Raw genomic sequence first — 15,738 nt, 5'->3', positions numbered from 1 at the left:
CTCCGGGTCCTCCAGTTTCCTCCCACATTCCAAGGACGTACAGGTTTGCCGGTTGATTGGTTTTGGTAAAATTGTCCCTAGTGTGTAAGATAGTGCAAGTGTAAGGAGTGATCGCTGGACATCGCGGACTCGGTGGGCCGAAGGGTCTGTTTCCGCGCTGTGTCTCTAAAGTCCAAAGAATCTTCTCAAGAAAGGAGTTCTTCATGATGGGTTTTCTTTTTCTTAATTTATGCTGCAGATGATTTGAGGCATTGCCAAACATTAATCACTTTTGTTTGCAAATGTTTGCTATATTCTCATTTGTTTGTGGATGCTATGCAAACTACATCTGGATTTAGAAGCATCCACACTAAACCACAAAGCTGAAGCTTATCCAAGCAGAACCACAAGAGCAAATGGTGGCAAATTGTTTCCATTTCTACAAGTAGAAATGCAAAATAGGCTCATTTACAATTGATTCTTAATGCTCTGCTCTGGATGGTGTTGAGCTTTTTGCTTGTTGTTGGATGTGCACTCCTCCAGGCAAGTGGAGAGAGTTCTGTCACACTCTTGACTTGTGTCTCGTAGCTGGTGGAAAGATTTTGGGGTGCTAGGAAGTGAGTCTTCCATGACGATTCTCGGCCACTGATCTGCTCTTGTCGTCAGTCACAAGACCTATGTGTCCAATCTGTTTAGGTTCTCATTAATTGTAACTCTCAGGATGTTGATAAAAAGTGACTCAGTCATGATGATGTTATCGAACATCAAGATTAGAGAGAATCAGAGCCATACAGCACAGAAACCCACCTTTCGGCCAAAATCATCTCTGGCGACCAAGTTTGCATTCTGGCCTGGTCCCATTTGCCTGCATTTGACCCATATCACTCTAAACCATCCACCTATCTGTACAAATATATTTAAAAAGTTGTAATAGTATCCACTTCTATAGCTTCCTCTAACTGCTTGTTCCAGATAAGAACTACCGTCTGAGTGAAATGGTTGCCTCTGCAATCCTATTTGAATCTTTAATTCCTCTCACCTTAAGCTTATGTCCTCTAGTTTTAGAATCCTCTACTCTGGGGAAAGGACTGTGAGTGTTCACTTTATCTAAGTCCCTCATGATTTTCTAAACTTCAGTAAGGTCTCCCTTCAGCCTCCTACGCTCCAAAGAAAAAAAGCCTATCCAGCATCTCCCTATAAACTCAAGCCTGGTTCATTTCCTGGTGAATCTCTCTGCATTCCTTCCAACGTAATGACATTCTTCCTTTAGCTGGGCAATCAGAACTGCATCACGTACTCCAAGAGAGGTCGCACCAATGACTTGGACAACTGTATCACGATGTCCCAACTTTTGTATCAATACCTTTCCAAATGAAGGCAAGCATGCCAAACCCTGTCTACCATAAACTGCTGGTTTCAGGTAACCATGCATCTATACTCATTACTCCAGCTTTTTGTGTCACCTATACTCCTAGATCTTTCTGTTCCTCAGGGCTCTACCATTTATTGCGCAAGTCCTGCCTTCGTTTGACATATCAAAATACAACATTTCATACCTGTCAGAGTTAAATTTAATTTAATCAATTCCGTGATCCACCCACCCAACTGATCTAGATCCTATTGTAAGCTTAGATATCCTTCCGCACCATCCAGTATGCCACCAATTTATGTGTCATGTGCAAATTTACCCACAATGTTAACCATGTTGTCATTACAAGCTGTTAATGTAGATAACAAACAACAGTGGACCTAGCAGCAAACCTTGTGGCACACCACTAGTCACTGGCCTCGAAACAAACTTCCATAACTGCCCTCTGAATTTTTCTTCCAAGCCAGTTTTGAATCTAATTGGCAAGCTCACCTTGGATTCTATGTGATCTAACCGTTCATACCAGCCCATGGCATGCAACCTTGTAGAGAATGTTCACTGCCCTCTTCAAAAAGACACTGTCAGATTTGTGCGACATGATTTCCTGGGCACAAAGTCATGCTGATCAGCTCCTGCCTATCCAAATGCCAGTAGATCCATTCCCTCAGAGTTCCCACCACTGACGTCAGCCTCACCAGCCTTGTGGCTGTGGTTTAATGGTGTTTGAGATTAAGGCCTGGTGCTCGTCTGTGGGGTCATGGTCCAAGTTTAATGGTGTTTGAGATTAAGGCTTTTAATGGTGTTTGAGATTAAGGCTTTCTGAAGAAGGGTCTCAACATGAAACGTCACCCATTCCTTCTCTCCAGAGATGCTGCCTGACCTGCTGAGTTACTCCAGCATTTTGTGTCTATCACTGGTCTTGTCCTTGCTTCCCTTCGTAAATGACAGTACAGCGCTAGCAATAAGCAATAACGTAGTGCCTGCTTTTCAGGAATGTAATGTGGAAACAGTTTTACTATTAATGACTGGTAACAATTTGTGTTTGGAACTCTTTCAAGGAAATAATTATGGCAGGCCAGTTGTCAATTTAAAATCTTGGATTGATGTTTGTTAATGAAAGGATATGAATCTGAAATTACAGTCCAACCATGATCTTCTTGAGGAGTGGAACAGGCTTGAGGAACGAAATGACAACACTTATTTCTATGTTTCTATCTGAAATCCCTGCTCACTGGTTAATGACTTTCCTGTCCATAAAAATAAAGTAATTTCCTATCCTTTCCGTCAAAACTCTTCATGATTTTGGACATTGCCATAAAATCTCTCTGTAACCTTCACAGCTTAAAGTAGAATGATTCTAGATTGTCTAGTTCTAAAGTCTACAATGTTTGTAGTTTGATGCTTTCCACATTGGTAGTGACACATGCATCGGAAGGCTTTGCTAACCATTGCTTGCCATCAAACGCAAAATAAACTATTTCACATTTAATAGTCCTATAATGTTGAATATGTGTAGTCTTGTTGTCAATGTTGGAATGAGTGATTAATTAAGAAGAAAATCCATGCCTAAAATTGTAAGCTGAGTTTGCGCAAATTCATTGTATGCAGTAAGAAGTATTTCACTGTGTCCACACCCTAATATGACTGTTTAATTCTGCAGAAATTACTGGGAAATTCATTGCTGAAGCTGGAGGGAGATGACCGTTTGGATATAAACTGCACATTGCCACTCACTGAGCAGGTAGGTTGGGGAGTGAAATGAGTGGATTTCCCCTATCATTGATCAGTGGTCCACTTGCTAAGCAATGGCAAATGTGCCTTCCTGGGAGTGTGGAGAGATGGTGTGTTTTGGGGGCAGTACAGTGGCGCTGTGGTAGATTTGCTGCCTCGCAGTGCCAGAGATCCAGGTTCATCCTAACTATGGGTGCATGTCTGTACGGAGTTTGTACCTGCTTCCTCTCACGCTCCAAAGATGTGCAGGTTTGTAGGTTAATTGACTTCTGTAAATTGTCCCTAATCTGTAGGATAGAACTAATATATGGGTGCTCACTGGTCAGTGCGGACCCGGTGGGCTGAAGGGCCTGTTTCCACGATGTATCTCTAAAACTGAAGCACCGAAGGACCTGAAGATTTAAGAGCAAAGAGTGTAGAGTTGTAAGCGAGGATCAAAGCGTGTGGATAAATGTGTTTCTGGGATCTTGTATGAGCATTGCTGGGCTGCCAACAATGGCCTTCTCCAGCACAACATATTCCAAGTGTCCCTGCAAATGTTTAAAAAGAACACTCCGTGTGTAATTATATAAATTCATACATCCTTGACTTGGTTATTTTACCAAGATTGTAAAGGGAACTAGGGACAAGAAGTACCCTGTTGAATTTTCCAAGTAACATAAAATGACAGGGAAGTGGTTGTTATCAGGTTTTGCTCATGGAAAAAAAAAATCAATTTTCAATTGCACAATGCTGACGTAATCAACATTATAATTGAATTCACAGACATGGATTATAGAGTGTGAGGATTTTAATAATTAAGACGGTGGAAATCGATGCTTTTATTATTTATTCATAATTGCAATGTTCACATCACAGGCAAGGTCAGCACTTTACTTGGGCAACTCTAATTACCCATAAGAGATTGTGGTCCCCTCCCTTGGAACCAGTGCAGGCACTTCAGGTGAAGATTACTCCAACTAAGCAGTTGAGGAGGGAGTTCCAGGATTTCGAACCAAGGAAAACAGAGGAATTGCAGTTGTATTTCAAAGTCGTGGTAGTGTGTGACTTGAAGGTGGTGATACATGCGGTGATGTTGCCCGACACTTGCTGCCCTCATCCTTGGTGGTCAAGGTGATGAGGTGATGGGTTTGGCACTAAGGAAATGCTGTCAGAGTAGCTGAGGTGAATAGCTCAGAGCACTTTGTTAATAGTGCACAGTGCTGCCACATTGCACCAGTGTTGAAGAGAATGAGCATTTAGGGTGTTGAATGCTGTATCATTCTGTGTTTTTTGTATTATTTGATACACTTTCATCCTCCCCCTTTATATATCTTTTTAATAATCTCTTGCTGGTTTCTAAAACTATTTGCAATCCTCTGGCCAAAAGCACTGTCTGACCAAGACCAGCAACAAGGCTCCTTGGGGTTCCTCAGCCTCAAAAGACCACGGGCAGTCATAAATGCTCTGAGCAGGACATGGGTAATGTAGCTCAACTGGATAATCAAATCCTTCTCTGCACATGAGTGCAGTAACCCAGCGCAGTCAATGGACAGCACTGTCACATCCTGACCATACAGTTTCAATGGAAATATTGTTCACTTGAAGCCTCTCCCGAAAGATTATACAATGGCTTAGGGACCCCAAACTCAGATAGGAGACCCCAAGGCAGATAGGAGAAGGATAATTTGAAAGCACCACAATGATATGATTGTCTCAATTGAACTAGCGAGTGTTTATGTTTGAAGGAAGAGCTGCTGTAATTTTCATTCTCACATTGATAGATTTTTACTAATCGCATGGGACAAAGGCAGGTATATTGCTTGAGATTGTTAATCGGCTGTTATTTCACACAATACTGAAAAAGGCGTGAGGGATTTTATATATTATTGTATGTATTATCCCATTGTGGATGCATGCATGTAGCTTGTGTCTACAAACATGGTTTTCCATCACATTTTCTTGTCAATGATGTGATTATACCTGTACAGGACACATTAAATTATCAGAGTATCTATTTACAATATTATTATATCTGAGGGGAGCTGACCTTTGTGCATCTACAGATTGTGCTGGTTGGGACAGAGGAAGGTCTATATGCATTAAATGTCGTGAAGAACTCGCTTGTGCACATCCCTGGTGTGGGGTCAGTGTTCCAGCTTCATATCCTAAAGCAGCTTGATCGACTCGTCATGATCGCAGGTTATTATAGACTTGTTTAAGTGTATTGACCAGCAATAACTGCCATTGCACCATAAAATCTTTAATTTGAAGGGTCTGATTTTATAGCTTCCTTTGGAAGTGATTGAGATATAGATTTATTTTTTGTTACAGACTTTCACATTGTTGTGCATTCTGGGAATGCTTCATGTCGGAGTCATTGTGAATGGTTTATTTCATTATCTATTTGGCAGGAGAAGAGCGAGCCTTCTGTTATGTGGATATTAAGAAGGTGAAGCAGTCATTAGCTCAATCCCACCTGCCTGGCCAGCCAGACGTTGTACCTACAGTTTTCGACAACTTGAAAGGATGTCACCTGTTTGCAACGGGGAAAGTGAGCACAACAACAGTCTTTATATATAGTATAAGAAAATAACTGCAGATGCTGGTACAAATCGAAGGTATTTATTCACAAAATGCTGGAGTAACTCAGCAGGTCAGGCAGCATCTCGGGAGAGAAGGAATGGATGACGTTTCGGGTCGAGACCCTTCTTCAGACTAGTCTTTAATCAGTGCTAGCTCTGGGTTCAGAGCTAAATGTTCACTCTATTTGAGGATGCTAGCTCTAGAAGCGAATTCTTACCACATTTTAGCAAAGGGATCTTCTTGTATACTGGGATATTCCACTTAGTTCAAAATCCAGAACCACAATATGCATTGGTAAATCAAATAGCATCAAGTTATCCTTTTCCTCACTTGCAAATAAGGAAGAGAAGTGAAAAAAAAATTAAGTAGAGAATTAGTCTCAGCACTTCATGTGTCTTTTGCGGTTTTTAAGGCAAGGGTGGCAAGCAACATATGGATGATTCACTTGATAATTGAGGACCAGATTTATATTTTAAAATTTTCAGCTGGGGAGAAAGCTCGGCAGCAATATAGAGTGGCGCAGTGGCACAGCGGTAGAGTTGCTGTTTTACAGTGCCAGAGACCCTGATTCGATCCTGACTACAGGTGCTGTCTGTACAGAGTTTGTATGTTCTCCATGTGACCTCATGGGCTTTCTCCAGGTGCCCTGGTTTCCTCCCACACTCCAAAGACGTGCAGGGTTGTACGTTAATTGGCTTCTGTAAATTGCAAATTAGCCCTAGTGTGTAAGATAGTGCTATTTTTCGGGGTGATCGATGGTTGGCATGGACTTGGGTGGGCCGAAGGGCCTGTTTATGCGCTGTATGTCTAAAGTCAAAAGGAAGGGAGGAGCTTCCAAAGTAAGTGCCATATCATTGAAAGGTAGAAGGGTGAGCAGATGCCCTAAAAATCATTGTCATATTCCCTTTTGCCAATCATGGCCATTCCTTGCCCACCGCCATCTGACCACCTCCCTTCTATGATCAGCAAACTCCCCGGTCAAATCCCAGCCTTTTAATTTCTTCCTCCCCCTGGCTGGCAACTTTCCAAAGGATCCCCGGCTGTACTCTCCTGAGGCTAAATTCCCCAAATTGACATTTAGCCAGCCTTACAAGTTGGCTGATTGAGTAGAGAATGGAAAAATGATCATAATGAGGCCGTTTATTAAACATGAAAGAAGCATTGAATTCCTCCATCTGCTCCCACACACTGTGTGCCCTACCTCAGGTAGGTACCTCAGGTACCCCAGGTGAACATCAGGCCCAGTGCATGCCAAATCGTAGGAGATTTTATGTTTTTCTAATTGCGTCTTGCTTGTCATACTCATTTAACAAATGCCTTTTGTATGCAAGTACTGTAATTCTATCAGATGGTTTTAAATTTGATTCCATGTTTCATAACAAACTGGACAGTGAAATACGACTTTCCCTCCACATCTCCAATACTTAATGTCATAATAATAGTGGAAAAATTGATTGTTAGTTAAAATATGTACTGAAACTATTAAATTAGCAGCCTTTTATGGTTTAATCTGTACATCAATTTGGACAGACTGGATTTAGGGGGATTGTTTCAATATTATTTAATTGCTCCTTTGTGAAAATGAACAAATTGAAATCAATTTTTAATTTAAACTGTGATGTTGCTTCTGGTGAACGCTGGGGTTAGCCCAGTCACGGAGTGTGAAGCTATGCCAGTTCCACATCATTTATGGTGTGGAATTCACCTGTATACTTAAACCACAGTAAAGCTTTGTGCTCTGCACCCTTTCATGTGGTGAAGGTTTAGATAATTGACGATTTTGCAATATCTATAAATTAAATGTGATTTGTTATTTTCAAGCACATTTAAACATGTTTATGATTTGTGGCCATTTTGAAAAAATTCGGTATTTGAGCTTTTGTATTTTTAGATGTTTGGCAAGTCAGAAGCACCTGACCAAACAATGGGATGTAATTTAGGCTTGCTGTCAAAAAATGTAAGCATTTTTATATCCTGCACATCCCCCCCTTAAAACATAAGAAACATAGAAAATAGGTGCAAGAGTAGGCTATTCGGCCCTTCGAGCCAGCACCGCCATTCAATATGATCATGGCTGATCATCCAAACTCAGTATCCCGTTCCTGCTTTCTCCCCATATCCCTTGATTCCGTTAGCTCTAAGAGCAATATCTAACTCTTGAAAACATCCAGTGAATTGGCCTCCACTGCCTGCTATGGCAGAGAATTCCACAGATTCACAACTCTCTGGGTGAAGAAGTTTTTCTTCATCTCAGACTGAAATGGCCGACCCATTATTCTTAAAGAGTGACCCCTGGTTCTGGACTCCCCCAACATCGAGAACATTTTTCCTGCATCTAGCCTGTCCATTCCCTTAAGAATTTTATATGTTTCTATATAAGATCCCCTCTCATCCTACTAAATTCCAGTGAATATAAGGGTTTGCATCCTGAAGGTCTTGTCATGACAAAGAGCCTCACACCACCTTGAACCACCTTTGAATTGGCCTCGGGAAATCCACACTAGGTTAACAAAGATTTCCTATGGGTCAGTAGTGAGCATGGGTGACGCAAGATGAACTACAAAATACAGAATACTAATTTATGACACTAACAGTTGTGGTATTTTTTTCCATAGATTGAGGGTGTACCTTGTACCTGTGCAGCAATGCCAAATAAAGTATGCATCCTCCGTTATAATGATGGGCTTGACAGCTTTGGCATCCGCAAGGTGAGTGTGATCATGCAGTGCACAAAAAAACCTGTATAAGAGTAGAACATTCACCTCGCCTTTCGCTACCTGCTATTCTTTAGTGTTCTCCTGTAATACAATTGCCGATTTATGCTATGGTGTATAATTTAGAATATCTGTATTACACAGAATTATCAAAATTGGCCCATGTGCTATAAACTTGAGGTAAGTCTAACAAAGTACTGGTAGTTCTGCTATAATGCAATAGTTACATTGCCAAGATACTTTGCATGAGAGAAGGTCTCATTACAGCAGGATGGGCTGTATTTACCTTCAATAGGTGTTCCCTAATCTACACCAATCTGCGTAATGGCAGAACCACCAGCATTTTGTGTGTGTGTGTAATCTGTCATAGTGAATTGGGCCATTAACATTATCCGCTTCAATATCTCCCACAGGAAATTGAAACATCAGAGCCCTGTAGCTGTATACAGTTTACGGCATACAGTATCATCATAGGTACCAACAAGTTCTATGAGATAGAATTGAAAAACTACACACTGGACGGTAAGAACAGTCGTTGGAAAACAGGAGCATTGAATAGTTTTAGAGATACAGCGTGGAAACGGGTCCTTCGGCCCACCAATTCCACACCAGTGAACACCTGTACACTGCATGGAAGTTGGGAGGTTATGTTGCAGTTGTATAAGACGTTGGTGAGACCGCATTTAGAATGTTGTGTTCAGTTCTGGGCACCATGTTATAGGAAAGATATTGTCAAGATTGAAAGGGTTCAGAAAAGATTTACGAGGATGTTGCCAGGACTAGAGGGTGTGAGCTATAGGGAGAGGTTGAGTAGGCTGGGCCTCTATTCCATGGAGCGCAGGAGGATGAGGGGTGATCTGATAGAAGTGTACAAAATCATGAGAGGAATAGATCGGGTAGATGCACAGAGTCGCACCCAGAGTAGGCGAATCGAGGACCAGAGGACATGGGTTCAAGATGAAGGGGAAAAGATTTAATAGGAATCCGAGGGGTAACGTTTTCACACAAAGGGTGGTGGGTGTATGGAACAGGCTGCCAAAGGAGGCAGTTGAGGCTGGGACTATTCCATGGTTTAAGAAACAGTTAGACAGGTACCTGGATAGGACAGGTTTGGAGGGTTATGGACTAAGCGCAGGCAAGTGGGACTGGTGTAGCTGGGACATTGTTGGCCGGTGTGGGCAAGTTGGGCCGAAGGGCCTGTTTCCACACTGTATCACTCTATGATTAGTTCTATCATACACACAAAGGACAATTTGGGCCATTCTTAGTCACGTGTGTTACCAAAAAATGTGAAAAATTGTGGAATACATCTCTTCTAATTCTGAAAGCATTACAGGTATAATCTTTTGTACTGTATATATGGCTTATATATGTCAAAGTTTATCAAGTGAAATTTTTATATGTTATGCTGACAATGTTTGTTTAGGGTCAGAGGTCAAATATGGCACGGTAGCGCAGCGGTAGAGTTGCTGCTTTACAGCGAATGCAGCGCCGGAGACTCAGGTTCGATCCTGACTACGGGTGCTGCACTGTAAGGAGTTTGTACGTTCTCCCCGTGACCTGTGTGGGTTTTCTCCGAGATCTTCGGTTTCCTCCCACACTCCAAAGACGTACAGGTATGTAGGTTAATTGGCTGGGTAAATGTAAAAAATAAATAAAAATTGTCCCTAGTGGGTGTAGGATAGTGTTAATGTACGGGGATCGCTGGGCGGCACGGACTTGGTGGGCCGAAAAGGCCTGTTTCCGGCTGTATATATATGATATGATATGATATGATATGATATGATATGACTGGTCATGTGTGTGACATGACATGAATACTTAGATAATAAAATAAAAAGAATATTTCATTATATTATCTCCCATTCTTTGTGCATTCTTGATGAAAAGTTTTGTTTAAGTCGTACAGGGGGTATGGAGAGAAGGCAGGAACGGGATACTGATTGAGAATGAGCAGCCATGATCACATTGAATGGCAGTGCTGGCTCGAAGGGCCGAAAGGCCTCCTCCTGCACCTATTGTCTATTGTCTACATTTGCCTGCCTTCTCACTTACAACTGCAAATTACTTATACAATGCAGGACTTGAGCACCAGAAACCCATCTGTGATATGTGGCCGCTGTCAGGTTTAGAGTGTGACTACTGGCAGACTATTTTCTATTATGAAACATCATAGTCAAAGCTGACGGCTGCTTTCCACAGGGCATGCAAGAAATGCTGTGAAGAGGGTTCCTGCCTGCATTTCTTTCTGTTTATTTCCCAACCTCGGGATGCCAAAATCATTTGGAAGCTCCCACAGCTGAGAATAAAAAATTACATGGAGTGAGAAGGAAAGGATTAACTCAAGTGGATAAAAGTACCACAGATAGGTTGATAGACACAAAAGTGCTGGAGTAACTCAGCGGGTCAGGCAGCATCTCTGGAGACAAGCAATAGGTGACGTTTCGGGTCAGGACCCTTCTTCAGACTAAAAGTAGAGGTGTGGGGGGGAACATGAGGTAGGAAAAGACTGGAACAAACAGGGCCAGCAACAGATAACTGCGGACGGCTAGAGCCCATAATGGCCCATATTTGACTGGGAAGAGGTTACCACTGATAGGTTGTAAGTTCTGGACTGTATGCTATTTATTTAGACATTTTGAGTTTAAAGTAAACCCTTGTGCACTTGAGTAATATTTAAAAGTAAACTAGTGGATGTTTATATTAGCAAACTACCAAATGTTCTGACTTGATACCATTGATAAACTTGTATATATTGTTGAACCTACTCACTGTTGACCTAATGTATTTGGCAATGTGACCGTATCATTGAAAGTTACCAATCTCATGTGCCTCTGTCTCTCGCACTGCAGAATTTCTGGATAAGAACGATATGACGTTGGCTTCTGCTATTTTTGCTGCTTCATCCTACAGTTTCCCAATTGCCATTGCCCAGGTGAATAGCAGTGGGCAAACGGATGAGTTTCTGCTCTGTTTCCATGGTAAGTCATGAGCTTATAATTTTGCCATTGCCTGCATGTAATGATGGCTGCCTTTAATATTTTATGACATGGTTAGGTGTTGAGTATGGTTTATATTTATATTCCTGTAGTTGTTTTCCTTTTATGTGACAAGTCCAACCAGTTTCCAAACAAATAAATTAATGAAACATTTCTGCTGAAGCAAAAATATAGGTGATCATCCTTGGGAAGCAAAGATTGCCTTTAGTGCTGTAGTAATTTAGTGCACCTGGCCCACATCTCACATACCAGTGAAGCTGATGTGTGGCTGATTGAATGTACAATTTAATACTGACATGACCGTTCAACATGGGAACACAAGGATCTGCAGATGCTGGTTTACAAAAATATAACACGAAGTGCTAGAAAAACTCAGCGAGTCAGGCAGCATCTGGAGAACATGGGTAGGTGACGTTTCACCTACCTATGTTCTCCAAATAAGCTCCCTGGCCCGCTGAGTTACTGGAGCACTTGGTGTCTTCTGTTGACCTTCCAAGATGTCAGTTTATTTGGTGATACATCAGAATAATTAACGTTTGTTAATGCTATAGATAGATATGAACATAATGTTATATTCTGTTTCATCTGTGGTCTAATGTTTCTTATATTCTACTGCCTGCCTTTAACAGCATCACGGGATAATTTCAACATTTTTGACGTTATTTTTTTAAATCTTTGGCTGAAACAGAATTTGGAGTTATTGTTGATTCGTACGGAAGACGTAGTCGCACTGATGACCTGAAGTGGAAACGTTTGCCCTTGGCATTTGGTAAGTATAGCTTCCAGCATCTTTTTGCATTTATGCATTCAATTTTGTTGGAACAGAGTTCCATAAATTGGAGGCTTTCAAAGATTAGCCTGACTTTACCATAATGATTTGGACTTGGAAATTGGAAGTACGCATCCTTTTAAAATTTGCTTCCAATATAAAATTGCGATAATTGTAAATTATAAAGGAGATTGCAATACAATTCAAGTTAATAAATATGCAGAACAGGCTAATAATTACTGTGCATTGAACCACAGGCTAAACCACACTTAGAGTCCTGTGCATGTTACAGCTCTCCATATTATAAAAGGATTCAGAACCACTGGATTAAATTCACAAGAGATTTGTAAGATAACTGAACTCTGAAGCTAAAAAACCCAGGAAAAACTGAACAGGATGAAGCTTTATTTCATAAATATTTCATAAGGTAGGCATAAGGGAGATGGCTCCAATTGTCAAGGAGACCAAAATTAGGAGTCACTGGGAAAGTATATTATTGTCAATAATAGAAAGGGAATCCAGGTGACATTTCTTTGCTGAGAGTGGCCAGTTTGTGGAATTGCCACGTGGGAATAGTACAAATATGTTTATTTAGCTTCCTTATAAACACATGAAGGATATACTGACAGGATTGATTACAGAGCAATTGGAGCATAAAACATGGAACTACCATTTGGCCAAATGACCTGGGCTTCAGACAGCATGTCCCAGATATTTACAAAGATGGAGGGAAGGCCGGTGACTATGAATGCAGGCATCCTGCACAATTTAATACCCTATTATAATTGTCAGATTAAAGAAAGAGTTACAGTTTTTAAAATCCTTTCAAGGTTTCAAATCATCCCAAAATAGATTACACCCAGTGAAGTACTTCTGACGTTTATTCATGTTATACGAGCAGAATTAGGCAATTCGGCCCAAAACGTTTACTGCACCATTGAATCATGGCTGATCTATCTTTCCCTCTCGACCCCATTCTCCTGCCTTTTCCCCATAAACACTGACACCCGTACTAATCAAGAATCTGTCAATCTCCGCCTTATAAATGCTGCCGACCGGCCCGCTCCAGACTGCAGGAGTACGTGCTGAGGGACGCACTGAAGCTTGGTGCAGCCTACGCCAAGGCTCTGTGGGGGAGGACCACAGTCTGGGGTCCTTTTGTTGCTGGACATTGGGGGACTGGGCGTGGTGGAGACGCCCCTCAAACAAGGGAAGGGATATCTCCCCTGGGGGCCACATGAGTGGCAAGGGTGCCGGGTAGAATGATATTTCTGTGAAAACTACCAAATAAAACGCTAATGAATGTATGTATCGCTGCTGATATGTCGGAAGAATCTTTGCACAGTTCTTGTTTTGAATATATATGTGATCCTGAATAAAGTTTATTTTGGTTAAAAATAAATCTGACCCACACCAATTAAAGGGCTGAAAATACTGGGTATTAAAGTTTTATTCATTTATTATAAATTGCTACCCCATCTTTCTGGAGCAGGATACTTGTTTGACCTCAAACGTGTAATTAAAATAGAAGCAGGGCTGTTATAGTTTTAAGGATAAAACTTCCCCACCCAGAGAGTTGTGAATCTGTGGAATTATCTGCCACAGAAGGCCGTGGAGGCCAATTCACTGGATGTGTTCAAGAGAGAGTTAGATATGGCTATTAGGGCTAACGGAATCAAGGGCTATGGGGAGAAAGCAGGAATGGGGTACTGATTCTAGGTGATCAGCCATGATCATTTTGAATGGCGCTGGCTCGAAGGGCCGAATGGCCTCCTCCTGCACCTATTTTCTATGGTTCTAAATCTACCCGTTGCTGAGAGTTAAAATGGTTGGTTGGCGTCCATGCATCTGCGAGCGGTGATGGTGCGGCTTTGATGTTGCCCTGCTTGGAGAGGGGATTGTTTCATCTGTGGTTGCATTTCCCACTGTGGCTGCCTAGGCATATCCTTGTCGGGCAGTGCATCCCACAGCTTCCACAGGTAAAGTTGTCTCTGGCCATTGGATCGGATTTCACACTAAAATACATGAGATTTCAGGATCACGATTCTGTGTTTTATTTGTGCCTCTTTCAGTTTACAGAGAGCCGTACCTATTTGTAACTCACTTCAACTCTCTGGAGGTTATTGAGATCCAGGGTCATAACACAGTCAGGTAAGTCTTGAATCTACTAGTTTCCCATGTACGGATTATTATGGCACGGTATACTTGAGCATACAGTTAGATAGGAATGTGACGAAGACAAGTGAGGTGGAGATATTTTAGAAGGGAATGTTAGTTAGGGGATTAGTCTGAGAAAGGACACTGAGTGCTGGAGTTACTTTGTGGGTTAGGTAGCACCTCTGGAGAATGTGGATAGGTGACGTTTCGGGTTCGGGACTCCTCTTCAGACTGACTTTGGATGGTGCAGTTGTGGCCGCTCCTGTTGGAGTATTTGACAAGGGGAGTAGTTAAACTAGTGGCAAAGTCTAGAACCAGAGGGAACAGCCTCAGAATAAAAAGAAGTACCTTTAGAAAGGAGATAAGGAGGAATTTCTTTAGTCAGTGGGCAGTAAATCTGTGGAATTCATTGCCGCAGATTGCTGTGGAGGTCAAGACGTTGGGTATTTTTAAAGTGATGCTTGACAGGTTCTTGATCAGTACGGGTGTCACGGGTTGTGGGACAAAGCCAGGAAAATGGGGTCGAGAGGGAAAGATAGATCAGCCATGATTGAATGGCGGAGTAGACTCAATGGGCTGAGTGCCCCAATTCTGCTCCTATGACTTATGAACTTATAACTTATGAAATTGTACCACCACTGTCGTGGAAGAATGGAGTGAGGAGAATCTGAGGCACAGGGGTTGACTAGGCAGGGTTCATGGAGACAATCCCAATGAACATGGCTAACTCTTAGTGCACTCAGGAAAGGACTTAAACAATTCAATTAATGGGTAGCCCAATTAATGCGTTGTTACTGTCTCCACAATCTTCACACAAAGAAATGAAAAATAATAGAATGGGTTGGGAAACAAAGGTATTGCATGCAATCCTTATGCTGAGTTTTGCATGATCAGGGTAACAATTAATTGGAATAGCAAATCAGACCTTTAGCAGGCTCTCTCATTACTAATTACTGAATCTAATTACTAATCTATTTCTCCGGTGACCTTCGGACTACCCTTGATCGGACTTTGCCGGCTCTACCTTGCACTAAACGTTATTCCCTTGTGTATCTATACACTGTAAATGGCTTGATTGTAATCATATATTGTCTTTCCGCGGACAGGATAGCATGCAACAAAAGCTTTTCACTGTACCTCGGTGCACATGACAATAAACTGAACTGAACAGCACATTTCCGTGAAACCACGTTCAACAGGTTAACGTTAATCTAATCCTTTGTTGGCAGCGTTTTGAGTCATGCTCACCTGGACATCCCCAATCCCAGGTACCTCGGCCCTGCAATGTCATCTGGAGCCATTTACTTAGCCTCATTCTATCAGAACAAACAGCGAATCATCTGCTGTAAAGGCAACTTGGTGAAGGAGGCGAGCAATGACGTGCAAAGTGCAATCTCCAGCCGCAGGTAAATAAGCTGTTAAACAATCTGCCTAGAAAGTAGAGTTTGCCCTCTT

At 41.8% G+C, this 15,738-nt stretch overlaps 1 protein-coding gene across 14 annotated transcripts in view; it reads left to right on the top strand.

The window, feature by feature from the left end:
* The window catches only part of LOC144605650 (citron Rho-interacting kinase-like), a 140,183-nt gene that overhangs the window by 114,052 nt on the left and 10,393 nt on the right, over positions 1-15,738 (top strand). For all 14 annotated transcript variants that reach the window (XM_078421109.1, XM_078421102.1, XM_078421110.1 and 11 more), the window contains 9 exons: positions 3,009-3,089; positions 5,125-5,260; positions 5,473-5,612; positions 8,260-8,352; positions 8,772-8,880; positions 11,211-11,339; positions 12,046-12,126; positions 14,199-14,277; positions 15,513-15,689. In XM_078421109.1, coding sequence (XP_078277235.1) covers positions 3,009-3,089; positions 5,125-5,260; positions 5,473-5,612; positions 8,260-8,352; positions 8,772-8,880; positions 11,211-11,339; positions 12,046-12,126; positions 14,199-14,277; positions 15,513-15,689 — 1,025 coding nt within the window. The remainder of the gene's footprint in view (positions 1-3,008; positions 3,090-5,124; positions 5,261-5,472; positions 5,613-8,259; positions 8,353-8,771; positions 8,881-11,210; positions 11,340-12,045; positions 12,127-14,198; positions 14,278-15,512; positions 15,690-15,738) is intronic.

This window comes from Rhinoraja longicauda, chromosome 25, assembly GCF_053455715.1.
Source record: "Rhinoraja longicauda isolate Sanriku21f chromosome 25, sRhiLon1.1, whole genome shotgun sequence".
Taxonomy (NCBI): domain Eukaryota; kingdom Metazoa; phylum Chordata; class Chondrichthyes; order Rajiformes; family Arhynchobatidae; genus Rhinoraja; species Rhinoraja longicauda.
This window is presented reverse-complemented; position numbering and strand designations above follow the sequence as displayed.